The sequence below is a fragment of the Meles meles genome, chromosome 1 (genome assembly GCF_922984935.1).
Source record: "Meles meles chromosome 1, mMelMel3.1 paternal haplotype, whole genome shotgun sequence".
In the NCBI taxonomy this organism is placed as follows: domain Eukaryota; kingdom Metazoa; phylum Chordata; class Mammalia; order Carnivora; family Mustelidae; genus Meles; species Meles meles.
This window is the reverse complement of record NC_060066.1, coordinates 121,210,735-121,228,866: the sequence shown is the minus strand read 5'-3', so window position 1 is coordinate 121,228,866 and position 18,132 is coordinate 121,210,735. Positions and strand designations below refer to the sequence as shown.

Below are 18,132 nucleotides of genomic sequence, written 5' to 3'. Positions count from 1 at the left end.
TCTTAGATTAAATGTTTAGCAAGCACAAAATGTCCATTTGAGTTAAAAGTGCATACAAAATAATGCTTTAGTCTAAAGCTAGCTTAAATATCAGAACTCCCTCAAATTTTCCTGTACTCATATTTACTAGTCACCAGTCGTTGGCTTCACACATCCTCTCCGCAGAGATCCTGGCCTGTAGGTCAGGTATCCTCCCACCTTCGATCCAGATAGGGTATGGAGGGCCTCCATCATCCCTCTTGGGAAATCAGAGATGCTAGGAAGCCCTGGACAAGCTGTGCGAGTAGCACATCTGAACAGCAGAGGGGTCAGACAGCCTTCATGATCTGTAATGACTCCTGCTAAGATGAAAGATGCTAGTGGTTGGTTCTTCGGTTGGTTTAAGGCATCATCAGTTTTCGAGAATCTTCTAAAACTCTCAATTGTCTCCCAGGCAAGGAGATATACATACAATCCCTGCTCTAAGACTCTCAAGATCTTGTAAGAAGCTGCTTAATTAACCACCTATTCATGTTTAGTGAATCCTCAGATTCTCCTGGATTGGTGAATGAATGTGAGAGTGAGTGTAGGGACAGTAGAGATGTCTTCAGGTTTCTAACCTGATACTGTTATTGTGTGTTACCATACATAATGGATCAGCATTTTCTTTCATAGCTGTTGAAGTTTGCTCAGAATATGGCTAAGCTGTTACCTGCTATAGGTGGTCCAGAAAGGATAGCCGTCCCAGCAAAGAAACTGGCAAGTCCCAAGAACCCGTGTATTCTAGAATTCCCAGACAGATCAACCTGTAGGGATTAGAACCCAGTGTTAGCCATATTGAAGGCGAAACTCTTGTTGAGTCCTATGCCTGGAAAGGGATAAATACCATGAACAATCGACTTCTGAGGTGATTTTGGATGACCTTTTGCCTTGGTATCTTACAAGAGCTGAGGCAAACAGGGAAGAGTTACTGTGCCAGGCAGGCAGTGTTTTCATTGTATTAGTAAGGAACATGGGGTTTCTTATTTTAAATCTTTAAGGTAACACAGGGGTACCTTTCTTCCCTGATCCTCACGGCTCTTCTTTATTGGGAAATGGTATTTACGTTCTGATCTGACAGTGGTATTCTCAAATGCACCTATGGCTAAATACCAGCCATTGGCTTGTAAGAAGTCAGTTTTCCCAGGTTGATTTCAGCTTTAGAAAGTTTGATTTTTACATAAGCTTTGTATAATATCCTACAGCCCTTATATGAATGTTGACGTCAGGCCAGAAGAATCCATGAAATATTTGTATTAAGTATTTCCGTTCCTTTTGTGCCCAGGACTTGAAGTCAGTTTGGGGTAAAAGTAGAGGAATTGATCAACGTCCCTATTATTAAAGTACATAGGACTAGTCTCAACAAGAGAGAAGCCACACTGGTCAGGAAGTCCTTTTTTTTCTCATGGAATTCCTCAAGATGGTATCTTAGAAGGAGCCAAAGAAATTTCTGGAGCTGAAGGAAACAAGTAAACAAATACAACCTTAACCTTTGGGGAGACAGAAGCAGAGTGGAATCCTGCTAATTCCTTTTTTGCTTTCATTTCTTTTTTGTCTCTCTCACCATTGTCTGTCTCACCATAGTTCTCTCACCATTCCTCCCCCAAAGGTAAGATGAAAAGTGGGCAGGATACAGCACCAGGCTTTCTGAGGCCTTGCATGTGATTTTTTTTTTAATTATAAAATTAATACAGAATACATAATCTCTTTGGGGAGGTTATTATTAATACTTGCTTTTACTAATGGTTTAACAGTGTTAATGAGTATGTCTACTCACCAGTACAGGAAGTAGCACTGCCAGGTAACCACCAGTGAAAATGGCAAAGAAGACGGTATAGGTCATCAGTAATGGAAATGTGGTGGCCAGAGGAGCAAGCAGGTTAGTGATGCCGCAGAGGATGAGGTAAGACTTGTGGTAATGATACCTCTTGATCCAGTTTTGATCAGCAACCCATCCAGAGATTATCTGACTGACTGTCTCAGTGATACCTGGAACAAGATTGAGAAGACCTTATGTTATCCGAATTCCGTTTCCCTAGCCCCTTTGGAAAGTGTAACTGCCCAAGACCTCTTTTTCTGAGTAATACAACTTCTTCCTGAGGTGAGGACATCTGAGCAAAAAATGGTCTCATTTATGTCTGTCAGTAGATTCAGTCATTTATTTACCTACTCCAAATACATCTAATACAGTGCCAGAAAGACTCCTCCAGAGCTGAGTAGGAGACCCCTCAGGTGTTTTGTTTGTTTGTTTGTTTGTTTGTTTTTACCCTCATCAGGTTTGGAAAGCTTGTACCACCTAACTGGGAATCCCTGGTAACAGAGGTCCGGGCGCTCGGGCGGCCTTCCTCAGGTTGTGCAGGTGAGGGAGTGAGAGTTCTAAAAGACTGGTAGGCCCTCGGGGCAGTGTGCTGGTGGAAGACTGGACATTATAAAAAATAAAGTCTAATGTTGAAAAAAAAATAATGTTGGGACTTTTTCTTATGGTTGTACATGAGGTTTTGGTAATTAAAGTGCCCCTTTCAAGGTTATTATGTTTGGAAGTAGGAAATCTGTTTTGTTTGTTGTTTTGTTTTGCTTTTTTGGGAAATGAGTAGGAAATCTGGAAATGTGTGATCATTTTGAACATTGGAGCTATGGTATAAACTTGAATAAAATTTAAGAACCATGTTTTTCATTCAGTTTCACGGTAACAGAATATTCTCATTTTTTATTGATTATAAACTAGTGTAGGAGTTAAATAATAGAACATTTTCACCAAGAGTGGCATGAGCTGCAGTTGCTTTGTAGTGTAAATTCTTCCTAAATTACTTCACAAAAAAGGGAGGGGGCAGAAAATGCATACTACTATTTCTGTTTTTACAGTTACTTCCTAGGATACATATGGAAACTTTTTGTTAGTTCTTTGGTTCCATTGCATAGCCTAATCTGATCTAAATTGATGACTACCAGACATTCTAATAAAAAAAGTTAGCTGTGTATCTTCCTTGTGTACACAGGCTTTAGTTGACTGAAGTGGGGTATCTTTGCAGTTGGAATGGCATATAGTCAGTTTTGTAAGGATTGTGTAAGCAGTCTTTTCAAGAAATTAGGGAGAGAAAAGTTAACATCAAGCTACATAGAATTTCCAGTTATTCAGAACAGTCCATGTCATCCCTTCAATTTTTTTAGGCTCCCTATTTTGTCTGTTGAAAGAATCCCGATCTTTTGAAGTAAGCATTTTTATCTCCTTACATTTTTATAAATACCCAACTAAAATGATTGTTTTCATTTTTAACTTAACCTTGTAATTTTTTTTTTAAGTATCAGCCTGGTCCATTAGTGAATGGCCTTAATAGGCATATTTATCTGTTTTAGTGCAAATGCAAGGGCAAAAATTCTTAGCTACCCATACTAATAGAGCATTATTGAATGCTTATGATGGGCCAGGCACTATTCTAAACTCTACATGCATTGCTCATTCAGTCCTGATAACCTTATTATCCCTATATTACAGATGAAGAAATTGAGGCACAGAAAACATGTGTAACTTGTCCAAGGTCCTACAGCTAGGAAATAAAGAGCAAAACCTGAACCCAGGAAGTCTTAAGTTCTAGAACCAATCCTTTGAACCTCCGCCCTGTGCTGTCTGCCTATGATTTTCCTGCCTCCTGGAGGTGGCTGTTGCCAGCTTTTTAAAATCACATATTTATGCCACAAATACTTAATGTGTACTGTGTCAGACAGACAGTGACATGAAAATGAACGAGGCTTGCATAGGGGCCACTCTCTGATAAAGAGTGCCTGTGTGCAAGGTGCGGTGACAGATCTGTGGAGGGACAGGCCTGGTTCTCCCACCACCCTCAAAAGACTTCCTTTTTTGTGGCCCTCCCATAACTCCTTTTAAAAAAAAATGTTTTTCTTTAGGTTTTAATAAAATTGAATAAATTTTTGTAAAATTAAGTTCAGTTTTCCTTTTGAGTTTGAGGTCAAAGTATGCTTTCTTACCAGCTACAGAAACAAGGAAGGAGGCATCCATGATGTCAATCCCCAGTGTTCTGGCTCTGGCCACCAGGTGGAAAGTAGGGACGAAATATGCCAGCTGACTGAAGAGAAAAGACCAGGTAAATATGTAGAAGAAGGGATTTTTTAAAAGGGAGATGTCACAGAATTTTTGTTTACAGCTGCATGAAGTAGCCTCTTTCTCATAATTGTCCCCATTAGGCTCGTTGTTGAACTCTTTGTTCTGTGAGACTGTTAAATTTGTCCCATGTTGTCCGGTCTTTTGCATTGCACTCTCCGTGATGGTGGCCTCTTGTGTCTCATCACAGGATAATGTTTCTGTCGCCCCCACTGCCCCTGGATTACTTGCAGACAAGCTGTTGCCTTTATTTTTAATATCAGAATTGTTCTCGCTTTTGATATGGATGGATCTTAAGAGCATACTTGAAGGCACCAAATTTAATGTGATTCCTCCAAGTAGTATAAGGGCACCTAAATGGGGGAGAGACGGTGAGAAGTTAGGTTAAAAATTACCCATCTCATTTCACAATACTCTGTTCTTAGGCTTAGAAGGAGGCCCACCATGAATATATTCAGTCATATTGCAATAATTCCTGAAAACACTACTTTGTCCCCTAAATTTAACTAAGTATCTAAATCTGTTGACTTTATTTTTAGCCCTACACACCACTGTATCCTTGTGAAAACAGGGCGTCCTTTGAAAATAGAAAACCAGAAAGCTGCACCAGGAGATGATGACCTGGAAGGAGAGAGTGTTATTTGTGTGAGGAAAAAAGAATAGTTTTGAGGGGGAGTACGGGGGGTGGGTATTTGAAATGTTAAAAAATTACGGTGTGTTTTAAACAGGGCTTTAAAATACCCTGAAGTGGGGATATAGATTTCAGGACAGAAAATACAGAATTCTAGAGTTAGATGATGAGAGTCATTCAGAAACTGCCATAGAAGAGGGGCCAGCCTTTCATCTCATTCCATTTTTAATTTCCTTGAAAGAAGACGGATGTCAGTCTTGGTTTCAGCATGGTCTGACCAAAGCTGTGGGTTGTGTGCGATGTTTCCAGAGATGAAATTGGCTGTAGGTTCTGCTATCCTGTCTTATGGATTTGCCCCCCTGGTTCAGTTTATCATGAGACCACTGGTAGTTTTTCACTTGGGAAAGGAAAGAGGCAGCAAAAAGGCTCTGTAGGTAGAAATAGGCTTGTATATATCCCTATATATGTACATGTACATATACATATATTTTTCCAGTGATTTAAGATTATTTAAATTTGAATGTTTTAGGTCAGGTACAAAGAAAATTGTGGACTGAATGGTTTTCATTTGTTTGTGAAAAATTTATAGATGATGGTATAGAAGAGATTAAGGTCTATTTTAGTGAGTCAGGTGGAGGAAGCATTTTTTAAAGAGAATATTTGAAAAGAGAGTACTTCAGTAGTATAAGAGGAGAAGAGAATCCGTGTGTCCCCAGGAGTATCACTTTCCCTGCAAGGTGTTTCTCCAGCTGCACAGAGTGGCCTCCATCCCTGCAGACGTGAACCCTGTGAACTCTGAGTTGCTTGTGTGGTCTGTGGCGAAGCCTGCAAATAGTTCAGCATGTCTTCTGCTGTGTGTTCTCCAAGGAAGAGGAGGCACGTGTTTACTTCACTGTAGAAATCCTGCTTATTTCTTCCCTGGCTCAAAAAGGCTGCACTTCCCACTCATTCGAGGGAGAGAGCTGAACGTACCTTGTGGAGTAGATAGTTCAGACACAGAGTGACTTACCTGTCCAGTCATATAGATCTATCAGGATTTTTGTGAAAGGTGCCATCAGAAACGTCAGGCCCATCCCAGAACGGGCAATAGCTGTGGAAAGAGCTAATCGTTTCTTGAAGTATTTGATAGTTACCACGGCAGCTGTTTGGTACAGAAGAGCAGAACCCAAACCTAAAAAGAACGGTAGCTTGGAATCACATGAAGTGGCTTGGTACCAGATGAGCTATTCTCCTGGACTTGAGATAATATAAGTAGGCCTGTTGGGTCCATGGACAAGACAGTAAAAAGGAAGGTTCCTAGTTTCATCTTCTACAGTCTTATTTTTACAGTGGACTTACCAGGTAAAAGTCCCATAGTCACGCAAAGAAAGGGAACGTTAGTAGCCAAGCTGCTGATCAGATATCCACCAGAAACAAGGAAAACCCCGAGAATGGAGGCAGTCTTCTCTCCAGTTATTTCACTAATAATGGCAACCAGGGGACCTCGGAAAAAGGAAGAAAGGCAAGTACTAGGTAAATATGCTCTAGCATTTCTTATCTTCTGATGTGCAATTTAAATGAGCAACTGAAGGAAAACAAGAGGACTTGACTTTGGAATATTGTGTATCCTTCAGAAAGGTGTCTGTATTGGGCTTCATAATATTCCCAGTCCCACACACTATTGTATTTTTTGGAAAAAGAGTTGTTTGTTTTAAAGAGGATTGTAAATAGGTTTGAAAAATGCATTATAAAACCACAAAACGAAGGGCGCCTGGCCAGCTCAGTCAGAAGAACGTGTGACTCGATCTCAGTGTCATGAGTTCAAGCCCCACATTGGGTGTACAGATTACTTAAATAAGGAAAACCTTAAAAAAAAAACAAACCCACAAAATGAGAGTGCACCTAGTTACCTATGACTAGAACAAGATTCGATCATTAATCAACTCTGTCATGTTTGAGCCCTAAATAGAAGCAAGGGAAGAGGAATTGGTTCACTGTGTTTTGAATATGCTTAGATGTTGGGCTTAAGAACTTCGTGGTCTGATTTCCCAGAGAGACTGGCTCACTGAACCCGTGTTCAGGCACTGTGAAAAGAAACAAGGCATGAAAAATTGAATCATGGACTTTAATAGTTGGATTCTTAAGCTTTTTTTGAACCCCATTTCTTCTGATTTTGTCAAGCCAAGAAGAGGCCAAACACTTTGAGTCCATAACTTTTCTCAGCTTTACCTATTAATGAATCTGGGTTTTAGCAATGCTTCAGTCTTAAATGACTGACAGACAAATCTTCTCAGGATTGCCCTTTGTGGTGCTTTTCCTTGGACAGCAAGCTTATTGCCAGCTTTATACCTGCAAAAAAACGAAGTGATGACATGATGGATCCAATCCAGCCAGTTTGCTCTGAGGAGCTTCCAAATTCTTCTTGGAAGACCACAAAGAAAATGGCGAACGTCTTGATCATCCCCATCAGAAACACGTTTACCTAAAGCAAAGCAGACCAAAGAGTCCAAGTCAGGTGGTGAGTGAGCCGACACAGAGAAGGTTACAGCTGCTTGTGCTTCCGACCCCATCCCCCCGGCCCCACGTCACCAGTATTTACCAGTGTGTTGGTTGGTTCCACATTATACATTTTGTATTTTGTGGGGCGGTCCTACTCTTGGAGTATCTAAGTGCTTGACACAAGAGCATCTCCTTTAATCCTCATTACAAGGCTCTGGCAATCTTTCTTTGGAAAGTGAGGTTTAGAGAGATTAAAAGTCACTTGAACTTGATATAGGGGTGCTGGAGGTGAGATTTGAACCCAGATAGACTGACTCCAGACCAGACACTGTACTGTTCTGTCAGAATCGTATCTGTTAAAGACAGCTAGTTGCATTTAACTCTTGTGAGAGAAGCACATTGGTCCAAAAGATGAATTGTTCCCATCGGTTCTTAGATGAGCTTTGCTAACTTTGCTCTTAAACTGGGTACCCTTCCTCACTTGGTATATAAATAGGGTGGCCCTATACCGTCCCGGCAGAAACACTGGAGGGCAGAAGGGAGCACTACTAACTGATGCTAGAACAGCAAGTGTAAACAGGTTGGAGAGTCAGCTTCTGGTTGGTCACGTGCCCCATCCTTCCTTTTGTCCCAACTAACCCTCCTTGCTAGCACTACCCTTCTCCCTCCCACTAGGGGGAATATCCCCTTTGAGGTCAAGTTTTCCTTCTGTGGCATGCTAACATTTGTTGCTTAGAATTCCCATTACCCTGGGGGCAGTACCCTGGGGTCAGCAGGAGGAACTGGAAGGGAAGCCACCAGGCCAGAGTCTTCAGGCACTCAGCACAGGTCGGATGGGCACTCAGTGTCCCCAGGGGCTTCCAGGCTTCCCGTTTCTTTTTTCAGCGACTTTAGCTTTCCAAGGCCACTTTCTCTGCTTTCAGCCTGGCCACGCATCACTTATGAACCATAGACCCTGGTCTTCCTTTCACTAATTCCACTTTCTCTGTCTGCCTGGTGAGTATTACCCACTGTCATTGACTCATCTCATTCTGTACCTGGGCCATAGACAGTTGTTCACTTGAACCTTAAGATGCCCACATATTCATAATGTCATGGTGACGAGTACTATTCTGAGGTCAGCGTGCCTTGGCCTGAATCCTGGCAGTACTTCCTCTGAGGGGTGTGACCTTGGGCAAACTACTTCGCAGCAGTTAAGCTTTCTCCTTTGTAAAGTGAAGAGAAAGGAGATACTATGCTCACAGAACTGAAGATTGAGAAAATTCAGATAAAGAATAGCACTTAATACTGAAACTGTTAACTGTGGTTTTGTTACCTCCTATAACTATTTTTGCTTTCTCATGAGCTTCAGACTCATTTGTATAACTACCGTATCTAACTGAGGTCAACCCATCCAAAATTAGACTTTTTTTCCCCTTATCCCACACCTGGTTTTCCTTTTCATTTCTCCTTTCATTGGGATCAACCCATTCTTGCTCACTTGAGTCAGAGACCTGCATCCTCTTGGGCCTCTGTTTCCCTCAGCCCCCATGTGCTACCTAACCAGACAGCCTCTTCACTTTTGTTTCAAACTAGTATTTTTTTCTTGTCTGGAGTAAGGGACTAAGAACCAGTGGTGTCCCGAGGTTGCAAAAGTCAGGCGTGGTGAGAAGGGGGTCCCTTCATGTATTCTTCCTGTTTTGATTTGATAGTAGCACAAAATTGTCCTTATTCAGAGTGAACAATGCCACGGAAACCCGGGCTATGAATTCACAAGTGAAGACATTTTATCAGGTCCTTATTCAGGCAATTTATAATTCTCCTATGCCTCAGAGTTGCTTCTGAGGAACTGAGGCTAGAGAGCAGAGCAGACCTCAGGCGGCCCCCACTTGTCTTGCCCAGTTCGGAATGCAGAGTGGCGACTGCAGCTTCTAATGAGCAGGAGACACCACAATGAGGCATCATTCTGTAAAGTACCCTTCCTCCTTCTGTGGACTTGGGTTCTGTGCTGGTGTCTAGATGGTGTTGACCTCTCCTTTCTTAGCCACCTGAAATGGGCTAGCTCCTTGTCCCCACTCCCCCATTCCCAGTTCAGGACCTTTTCTCTCTGGTCTGTCCTTGATGTCTGGGCAGAGCAGCAGTGAGTGGCTGGGGCTTGTCTCTGATAAGTGGGTCTGTGCTTTTTACTGTGTGTCAAGAAAGCCAAGGACACAGCCTTTGCATCAGCTCTCCTTCCCTCCCTCAACTTGTAACCTTCCAACTTTGTTTCTGTTTTGACTCAGATATCAAAACTCTTTCCCAAGATCTGGATTTTCCTTTGGTTATCCAGGCAGGCTAGGTATGTCTCTATTCTGCTACTTCATTACTTAACCCTAACTTTTATCTAAGGTGGGTGGGTTTCAGCCCTGTTCCAGAGTCTATCTCAGACATTGTAAATGAGCTTACCCCAAAATACAAGCCCCTAGAAGTTCTCCCGTGGCTGAGCCAGCCCCCTCATTTTCTTTGTACCTTTAAGAGCACCCCCCCAAAACACACACACTCATACACAGAGCTCCCTCACCAGATCACTCTCATTAGAAAATTGTCTTGGGAAAGAGGGCTGGATCAGCCACGGGGCCCCTTTTGAATAGAGAGCATCAGGTTTTGTCAGAAATGATTGGGTGATTGTTTAACAACAACTTCCTTCTACTCTGGCTCTCTCTCTCTTATCCCCCCAGCTCTCCCTTCCTGGACTACACAAACTAGAGAACAGTCTGTTAGGTTATCCCTGCTTCCTCACATCCCGCCATTGACTGTAAGGATGCTCAGCGAGGCTACCAGAGGCTTCCTTTTTGATGAACTGACAAACCTCATCATCCGTTCTGTGACATCCCGCCTTGGTCAGCATCTGTTCATCATTCTTTGCTCCTGGACATTTCTGCCTTTGCTTCTGGGATGTTGCCTCCCCGCTTCTCCCACTGGTTTCCTCCATGGGACACTCTCCGCCCAACCCCTAACATCAGTTTTCCCCAGGATTCTGCTGAGTGGCTCTCCTCCCCCTCCCTGGTGATTTTACCCATCCTGCCTGTTGGTTCAAGCCAACCCATGAATGCTGATGACTCACAGATTTCAGTACACAGATCCCGTGCTCCACCTGCCCATGGGCTGCTGACATTACTGGTAACGTCGCAGGTCCCACTGTCCCTGCCCAGGATTAAGCCATCCAAGTACCTTCAGATGTTCTTCCTGTGTCCTCCAACTCAGTGAATGACGCACTATCCTCCAAGTTGCCTAAGCCAACAACCCAGGACTCCTGAGTTCCTTTTGCCCTAATACTCTGTTCCTGTCCAAATCTTAGAAGTCCGTTTCCTCCATATTGCACCGACCTGTATTTGCTCCATCCTCACTGCTACTGCTTTCATTTGGGGCCTTTTTTGCTCATGTGGATTATCAAAATACCCTTCCAGTGGTCTCCGAGCTTCCAGGCCTACCCCCTGCCATTCGTCATCCACCCTGCAGGCGGAGCTGTTTTCCTGAAATGTACACCTGATCCCACCATTCCCCTGTTTGCTTTTTCTCATTAGCTCCTTAGCCTCGAGATAAAAACCAGTGGTTTAAAAATGTCCCTACAAGGGCCCTGCCCATTTCCAATTTCCTCATTATCACTTGCTTTATTCATACGTGTGTCCAACGGTCAGTTCATCCATCCCTCCCTCCAGCCTACCCACCCACCAGCAGGTGTTTACTGAGTGCCTGGCATGTCCCAGGCTGTTTACTATGAGGGGCCAGGCTTACAGTGGTAACAGGGTACCTGCTGCCATGGGACAGTCAGTCCAGTGAGACAGCAGAAAAACAAAACAAAAAACTCATGTAAATATATAGTTACAGAGTGTGGGAAGTTAGAATGAGTCCTTTTTAAAAAGCTTTTACTCTTTTGGGGCACCTGGGTGGCTCAGTTAAGTGTCTGCCTTTGGCTCAGGTCATGATTCCAGGGTCCTGGGATCGAGTCCCGCATCAGGCTCCCTGCTCACTGGGGAGCCTGCTTCTCCCTTTCCTCTGCCTGCCACTCCCCCAGCTTGTGTTCTCTCTTTCTGTCAAATAAAATCTTTTTTTTTTTTAATTTTTACTCTTTGTAAAGATTTTATTTTTAACTCATCTCTGCACCCAACATGGAACGTAAACCATAACCACAAATTCAAGAATCACATGCTCCACCAACTGAGCCAGCCAGGATCCCAAGAATGAGCCCTCTTAAAGTACAGCACTCCCAAAGAACATTTTGTTACTGGATTTTTCTCTTTTTCTTTCTTTTTAATTCTTTTTAAAATTTAAATATTTAAAATAAATAGATTTTATTTATTTGACAGAGATCACAAGTAGGCAGAGAAGCAGGCAGAGAGAGAGAGGGGGGAAGCAGGTTCCCTGCCGAGCAGAGAGCCCGATGTGGGACTCGATCCCAGGACCCTGAGATCATGACCCGAGCTGAAGGCAGAGGCCTAACCCACTGAGTCACCCAGGCACCCCCCCCCTTTTTTTAAATTCTTAATAATTGTTGAATGAGGGGCCGTACATTTTTATTTTGCACCGGACCCTGCAAATGATGTAGTCACCCCTGCCTGGAGGTCAGGGCTGTTACCACCCCTCTTCTCAGATGGTGAAGCTGCCCTTGAGAGGTTAAATCACTTGCCAGGGGCCCACAGCTACATGTCAGAACCAAGATGAGCCCAAACTCCATCCCTGTTTCCTCAAGTTCTGGCTTGCTCACTCATTTTCCTCTCCCATGCACTTGACTTTTTAATACTAAAGGGCCTCGGGGCACCTGGGTGGCTCGGTGGGTTAGAGCCTCTGCCTTTGGCTCAGGTCATGATCCCAGGGTCCTGGGATTGAGCCCTGCATCCGGCTCTCTGCTCAGTGGGGACCCTGCTTCCCTTCCTCTCTCTCTGCCTGCCTCTCTGCCTACTTGTGATCTCTCTCTGTCAAATAAATAAATAAAATCTTAAAAAAAAAACCTAAACTCTACTGAAGGGCCTTTCCATACCCCTCATTTATTAACTGGTTAAAACATAATTATTAGGCTGGTAATCTGAAAAGAACATTTTATAATAGGCCACAGGATAGATTATAGAACTGTTCTGTCCAGTACAGTAACCTGTACATGTGGCTGTTTGAATTTTAATATTAATTAAATGAATTTCAGTATCGTTTTAATTAAGTTGGAGGCAAATTATCATTTTGTGTAATTAAGTTGGGTGCTGCATCAAAATATACTGGGGTTCCCTTTTTCAAATAAAGTGTGCATGGTTGTATATGGAGGGATGCTGGGGGTCCCAGAGTGTGAGGTCAGGACTAGGGAAAGGGGTGTGGAGCTCACACTTGACTTGAACGTGCCCCTGAGGGTGTCTATATGAATATATTGCACACTCCAGCCCCTTGTTTTGTTTAGTCATTTCACCAAATTACAGTGTTTCAGCCCCCTGCCCCTATAATGTAGGTTCTCAGTTGCACTAGCCACATGCTCCAGGATTTTTCACTCACCTCCTATCTATTGTAGAAAAATATACTTGTAACTCATGCAGACAGAAAGCCATAGTCCTGTAAGTATCCACGTACCACTGCAGTCACTTAGCCAGAGCCCATTGTTAACGCTTAAGGACTCAGTATATTCCTTGTGCTTCTGTCACCAGCATCGCTTCCAGAAAAGTGGAACACTGAACACTGTTTAATAATCTGGTTATTAGGCAGTATTTCTTACCAGCAGCTATATTCATCAAATAACCTCTCCCCAGGGGACCATGTTGGGAAAGTAAGGCTCATTACTGGGGAGAAAGGTGGGAGATCTGGAGACCCTCACCAGCAATGCTTGTTCTGCAAAGTCCGTGATCTGGGGACTTGGCCCAGCCCCTGGGAGGGCTCTTGGGCTTAGGCCATCCTTAGCTTCCTTATTAATAACATGTCTGGGAGAGATTAAGAAAAAGTGAGTACACATTCTTTGGTAATGAAGCTAATGTTTAACTAATAGTCCTCTGGTAAGAGATCTGTATTACATAAATCCTACCTGAGGACCCGTGCCGCTACTTTCCCCTGTGTCATTAGGGAGGAGGAGGTGTGATGTTTTCCCATCGTCCTGTTCATGGAGCTCTTGTATCACATTGCGGGCTGCAGGATTATTAACTAATAGTTACCAAGACCCCCAGTCCCGTGTTTGTGAGCCTCTTACTGTAGGGCGGAGCAGGGGAGGAGGATAGGAGGGAAAGTGTACCTTCGTGACCCCATCTCAAAGTGAACTGATTTGGGGACACTGATGCGGAATATGGAGCTGGTGCCACTGTTAGAGACTTGCTTGGGGCACAGCTGGGATGGGACTCACCAATATTCTAGAATGGCCATGCTGACATTTCAGATCACCATGTCTCACAACAACCTTAAGAGCCTCTGGGAGGATGAGAGAAGTTAATTAGGAAATGGGAGTGCCCAGTCCAGTTGCTTACAGAATGAAGGAGAATAATTAGGTCCTGGTTTCAGAATCCACACACTTCTCTCCCTTTCCAGACATGTCAGAAAGACACGCTGGGCCGAATTATAGCATAAGTTACAGTTGCAAGGATGGGTTGGGAAGTGGACAGCAGGCAGAACAGAGAGACAATGGCCCCATCCCCTGGGAGAGAGGGAGGTTGCTGCCCTGTGTATGCTGGGCTGAGCTGGGAATCCACCCAACAGCGCTTTCCAGCACCTTCCACTGCTACTTCTGGGGTGCTTCTATGTATGATTATCTACACATCCTAATTGCCATGCAGCCAGGGTAGAGCTGCAGGTGGTGACTGGAACATTCTGTAGGTTTGGTGTTGGTAGCGAAGAGGGGACTGGAGGGGAACAAATTGTCTTTCACTCAGGGAGGACGTTTTTCTCCTGAGTTCAGTGTGGGCCACTGACTTGGGCAGCTATTGGCAGTTCCTGGCTTTGCTCTGAGCCTTTCTCCAGAGGAGCCTTCTTGGGGGCAGTAGAAGAGGGGAAAGTAAATTCTTACCAGGAAGAAATGAAATACAATCATCCATCCCCAACCTCCATCCAGGGCTTCAGTGTATGGTTGGGCCTTCCCTGCCCTCTGCGTCATGATGTTCGGTCTCTGTGACAATACCAAGACAGTTGACTCAGTTGACAAGAAACTGATCTAAACTTCTAAACTTTATTTTTCTCTGTGGTGTAAAACCACTTGCAATTTTTTTGTAGCCCACCCCTTTAAAAATAGATGATTTCCTCATTTCTAAATTGTTTACAGGCTCTGATCTCAACCTCAAAAATGCAAGCAGGGCTTTGTACTATCTTTGGGGATTTTTCTGGAGGCCTGCTGCCTAACTTCACCTGGCAAGTCCAGAGGCCTTTGACAGTCATCTTGGGGTATGGCCTTAGTTACATATAAGTCTGCCTGACTATTTCTCCCTATCCCTGTTTTTTCCATAATCGAAATCCAGGCAGAACCATGGGAGAGGTAAGAAAAAGCTAACGAAATGCCATAATTTGAGAGACATCAAAGCCATCACAGAGATATAAATGGCATCTGAAAGATGACCACTCGGTTTAAGACGTCAGGCAGGAATTACAAAGGAGTTAACTACAAGCCCTTGCTGTAGGGTGCCCTGTCTTAGCACTGGCCTCCGTCTGCAAGCCACATCCTAGGGGAAGTCATGCATCACCCTCTGGTCTTCTGGGTGAGCTCTTGACCTTAGAGAAATAAGGAAAGGAGGAGGAGCCTCGAGTTTAGGAATTCCCTTTACAAAGCAATTGCCAAAATGAAAATATTCTAAGGGGCTAACTAAATAGATGTGACAACAAAAATGCCATGATCGTTCCTTGAATGAAACTGGACCAGAAAACAAGTTGTAAAGGACTTCGGGAGGTCACTTGGGGGAAATTCTGGAAGTCCACGTCTGGACTTTCTAGTAGACCATGTGAAATCTCTTAAGGGTGGTGGTGGTCTTGTGGTTCTGCTAGGAGCATGTTCTTGGTCTCAGGAGTGAAGTATCCTAGAACCTGCTATTTTCTCCCAACTGGTTCAGTAAAAAAATATATATAAAGAGAAGTAGCAGAAAGAAATGTAAATGTTCCAAGGATGGCATGCGGTATTCTTTATTTCCCACCATCAGACTGGCAGGCAGGCTGCTGCTTCCAGGATGGGACAGGCTACGGCCAGCGCGTGTGGAATGGCCGGCTATCGGGTGAGCAAGCGGGGGGAGGAGGGCTTGGGGGGTGGGCAATGCCGCTCATTCAAAACATTACAGAAAACTAACCCCAGCACACAGGCCCATTTTTTTCTTACCTTTGATGTGGTCTTCAGCAAAGGAATCCTTCAGCGATGAGGCAATGAGGCAATCTGGGAAGAAAAGTATAGGATTTTTGACAAAGTGACTCCTTTTTCTAAGGCATTTCATTCGGCTGCACTGTGAACACAAGCAAGCATTCTAAGTCTGTGAGGCTGAGCCAATGTGGTCACTCCTGCCAGTGGACTTTACTTCCTGAGAGGAGGAGGAAACACTGTGATCTGACATTATCCCAGGCCCTCCCTCCACCCATCCAGACTCAGAAAGTAGAATTTGTCACCATAGGCTCAGAAGCAAACATCAGAGTAAACCAAGTGGAAAATCGTTTTGGTAACTATGGTTAAGTTAATTAAACAAGGAGGCCCTTACACAGAGGTGAGTCTAACGCCAGGGTGGTTTCTGGAAACAACCCAAAATCTGAGCCGGTCAATGCTGCAGAGGTACCAAATTAAAATGGTAAAGACAACTCATCACGGTGAACTAGGCTTTCAACCATAGACTATCAACAGGTTCCTTGCTGGAGTGCCTGGCTGGTTCCTGTCGGTGGAGTGTGTGACTGTTGATCTCAGAGTCCTGAGTTCTAGCCCCATGGCAAGCTTAGGGCCTGTCTAAAATCAATAAACTATCTTAAAAAACAAAACAAAAATAAACCACCCAAAACTTCCTTGCTTTGCTTCCACCTTTTCTCTGTAAAAGCCTCCCCCTGAATTGATTTTTCCTCAAATAAACTCTTAACATATTTATTTAATATGCCTCAGTTTATCTTTTAACAGTTCTGGTATCCGAAGAGAGAACCAAGGCAGGAGACCCCTGACTACCCACCGTGCCGCCACGCACCACCACCCCCCCCAACCCCCGACTCCACGAGCAAGGGGCACAGGCACCTGCCTAGCGCATGGAGCTTAAGGCTTTCTCACTGCTTCTGCAGGTTGTAGACAAGTCCATTTGGGTCCTAGCTCCACAGGTTTGGTATTCCAAACTGTCAGACTTCATCAAAGCATTTCTTTTTTTTTTTTTAAGATTTTATTTACTTATCAGAGAGAGATAGAGAGAGAAAGATCACAAGTAGGCAGAGAGGTAGATCGAAGCATTTCTTTTAAGGGACTGGGTCCAGAAACCGACTGCGTTCAACTTAAACACTAGTCTAGGTCTGGGGACGGACTAGGTCCAGTTTAAACTGGGCTGGGTCCAGTGTGAGGCCTCAGCTGAATAAGAAAAAATATGTTCAAGCTGAACAAGCAGATTAGCCTTACCAAAGGTAATTGTGAATGCCAGTGGCCACAGTGGAGAATTTGTAATTTAGGCCAACGTAAATTACATAAATTACATTTATGCAGTTCCCTCGAGAAAAAAGGGTCTTAGCCAAACACTCACTATAAAAGGTGGGGGAAAAATCATTTTTCCTCCTCTAAAATTTCTGGTAACCAGAAGGAGACCTCCTAGGACACTCCATTCACTCCAGAGCCTACAGACGGGATCCTGGGAAAACTGGCAGAAGCCAGCAAAGGGTGAGAATTCCTACCAGAGTTAGCTCTCCTGGATCTCTGTCTGTGGTGCCTGTTTGAGAGAGGATGGTGAACTTCATGCTGTCCCTACCTTTCCGAATTCAGGTTGATAGGAGGAAAACATTTGTGAGAATTAGATCTTTGAATTGTGGCTCATGAATTTCTGTTTGGGTACCCACTGGGTATTGAGACAGATAATGCTTTTCCCTTTGTCTCATTCTGTGTCCTGAGAACTCGGCTTGGCTTTTCTGCCTGTTGTTGGGACACACAGGTTATTAGTTCTTGCAAGTGCAGACTGGAGAGCCTAAAACTATGGCTTCCAGAAATATAGGTTGCACCCATATGCGGCTCGTCTCCTGCCAGCCATGCCCAGCCGTCGGGGTTTGTCCGAAGTCTTCCTTTGGGTTCTCTTTGGGAGTAATTCAGGGTGTCAGGAGATAGCATCTCTTGTCCCCTCCTTGGGAACACCTCTTCTGTCCATGGTTAAGTCATAAAGGGTTTGTTAGTTTGGGTTTTGAGTCATCTGACAGGGATACCTCTGGCTTAAAAGAAAAAGAAAAATATTTACTGTTCGCCCAGCTAAAAAGTATTAATAAGATACTTGAAAGGATTTTTAGTGAGCTCTGCGGTCAGAAGTTGGCCAGATTGAAAGCTGATATTCAGAGCCTAATAGGAATTTTAAAAAAGAAGAAGAGCTCTTTCCCTAAAGTGAAACTGTGTAACCAAAAGGGAAAGAAAAACATTCCCAAGCCACTGTGAAAGGATTTACTAAATCATAAAGGCACACAGCTCTAAATCTAAAGTGTAAGAATCTTTTAATTAACATTTTAGTTGAAATCCCCCTGATGGGAGCGCTTGGGTGGCTCAGTCAATTAACAGTCTCCCTTTGGCTTGGTCATGATCCCGGGGTCCTGGGACTGAGCCCCCGCATCGCATCGGGCTCCCCACTGAGCATCTCCTGCGTCCCCTGCATCTCCCTCTCCCTCTGCTGCTCCTCCTGCTTGTGCGCACTCTCTCTCTCTGTCAAATAAATAAATAATATCTTTTTTAAAAATCCCCCTAATAAGGGGTGCCTGGGTGGCTCAGTGGGTTAAAGCCTCTGCCTTCGGC

At 44.0% G+C, this 18,132-nt stretch overlaps 1 protein-coding gene across 3 annotated transcripts in view; it reads right to left on the bottom strand.

The window, feature by feature from the left end:
* Positions 1-16,309, bottom strand: part of SLC16A4 (solute carrier family 16 member 4) — a 28,592-nt gene extending 12,283 nt beyond the window's left edge. The window contains exons 1-8 of one of the 3 annotated variants that reach the window (XM_046010450.1): positions 15,517-16,309; positions 14,227-14,325; positions 7,095-7,227; positions 6,105-6,248; positions 5,776-5,937; positions 4,003-4,488; positions 1,796-2,007; positions 692-785 (exon numbers count right to left, since the gene is read on the bottom strand). In XM_046010450.1, the coding sequence (XP_045866406.1) occupies positions 692-785; positions 1,796-2,007; positions 4,003-4,488; positions 5,776-5,937; positions 6,105-6,248; positions 7,095-7,227; positions 14,227-14,313 (1,318 nt within the window). In that variant the 5' untranslated portion in view covers positions 14,314-14,325; positions 15,517-16,309. Of the gene's footprint in view, positions 1-691; positions 786-1,795; positions 2,008-4,002; positions 4,489-5,775; positions 5,938-6,104; positions 6,249-7,094; positions 7,228-12,737; positions 12,761-14,226 lie in introns of those variants that run through there. The other 2 variants (XM_046010451.1, XM_046010452.1) reach the window with 2 other exon arrangements.
* Positions 16,310-18,132: the final 1,823 nt, after the last annotated feature.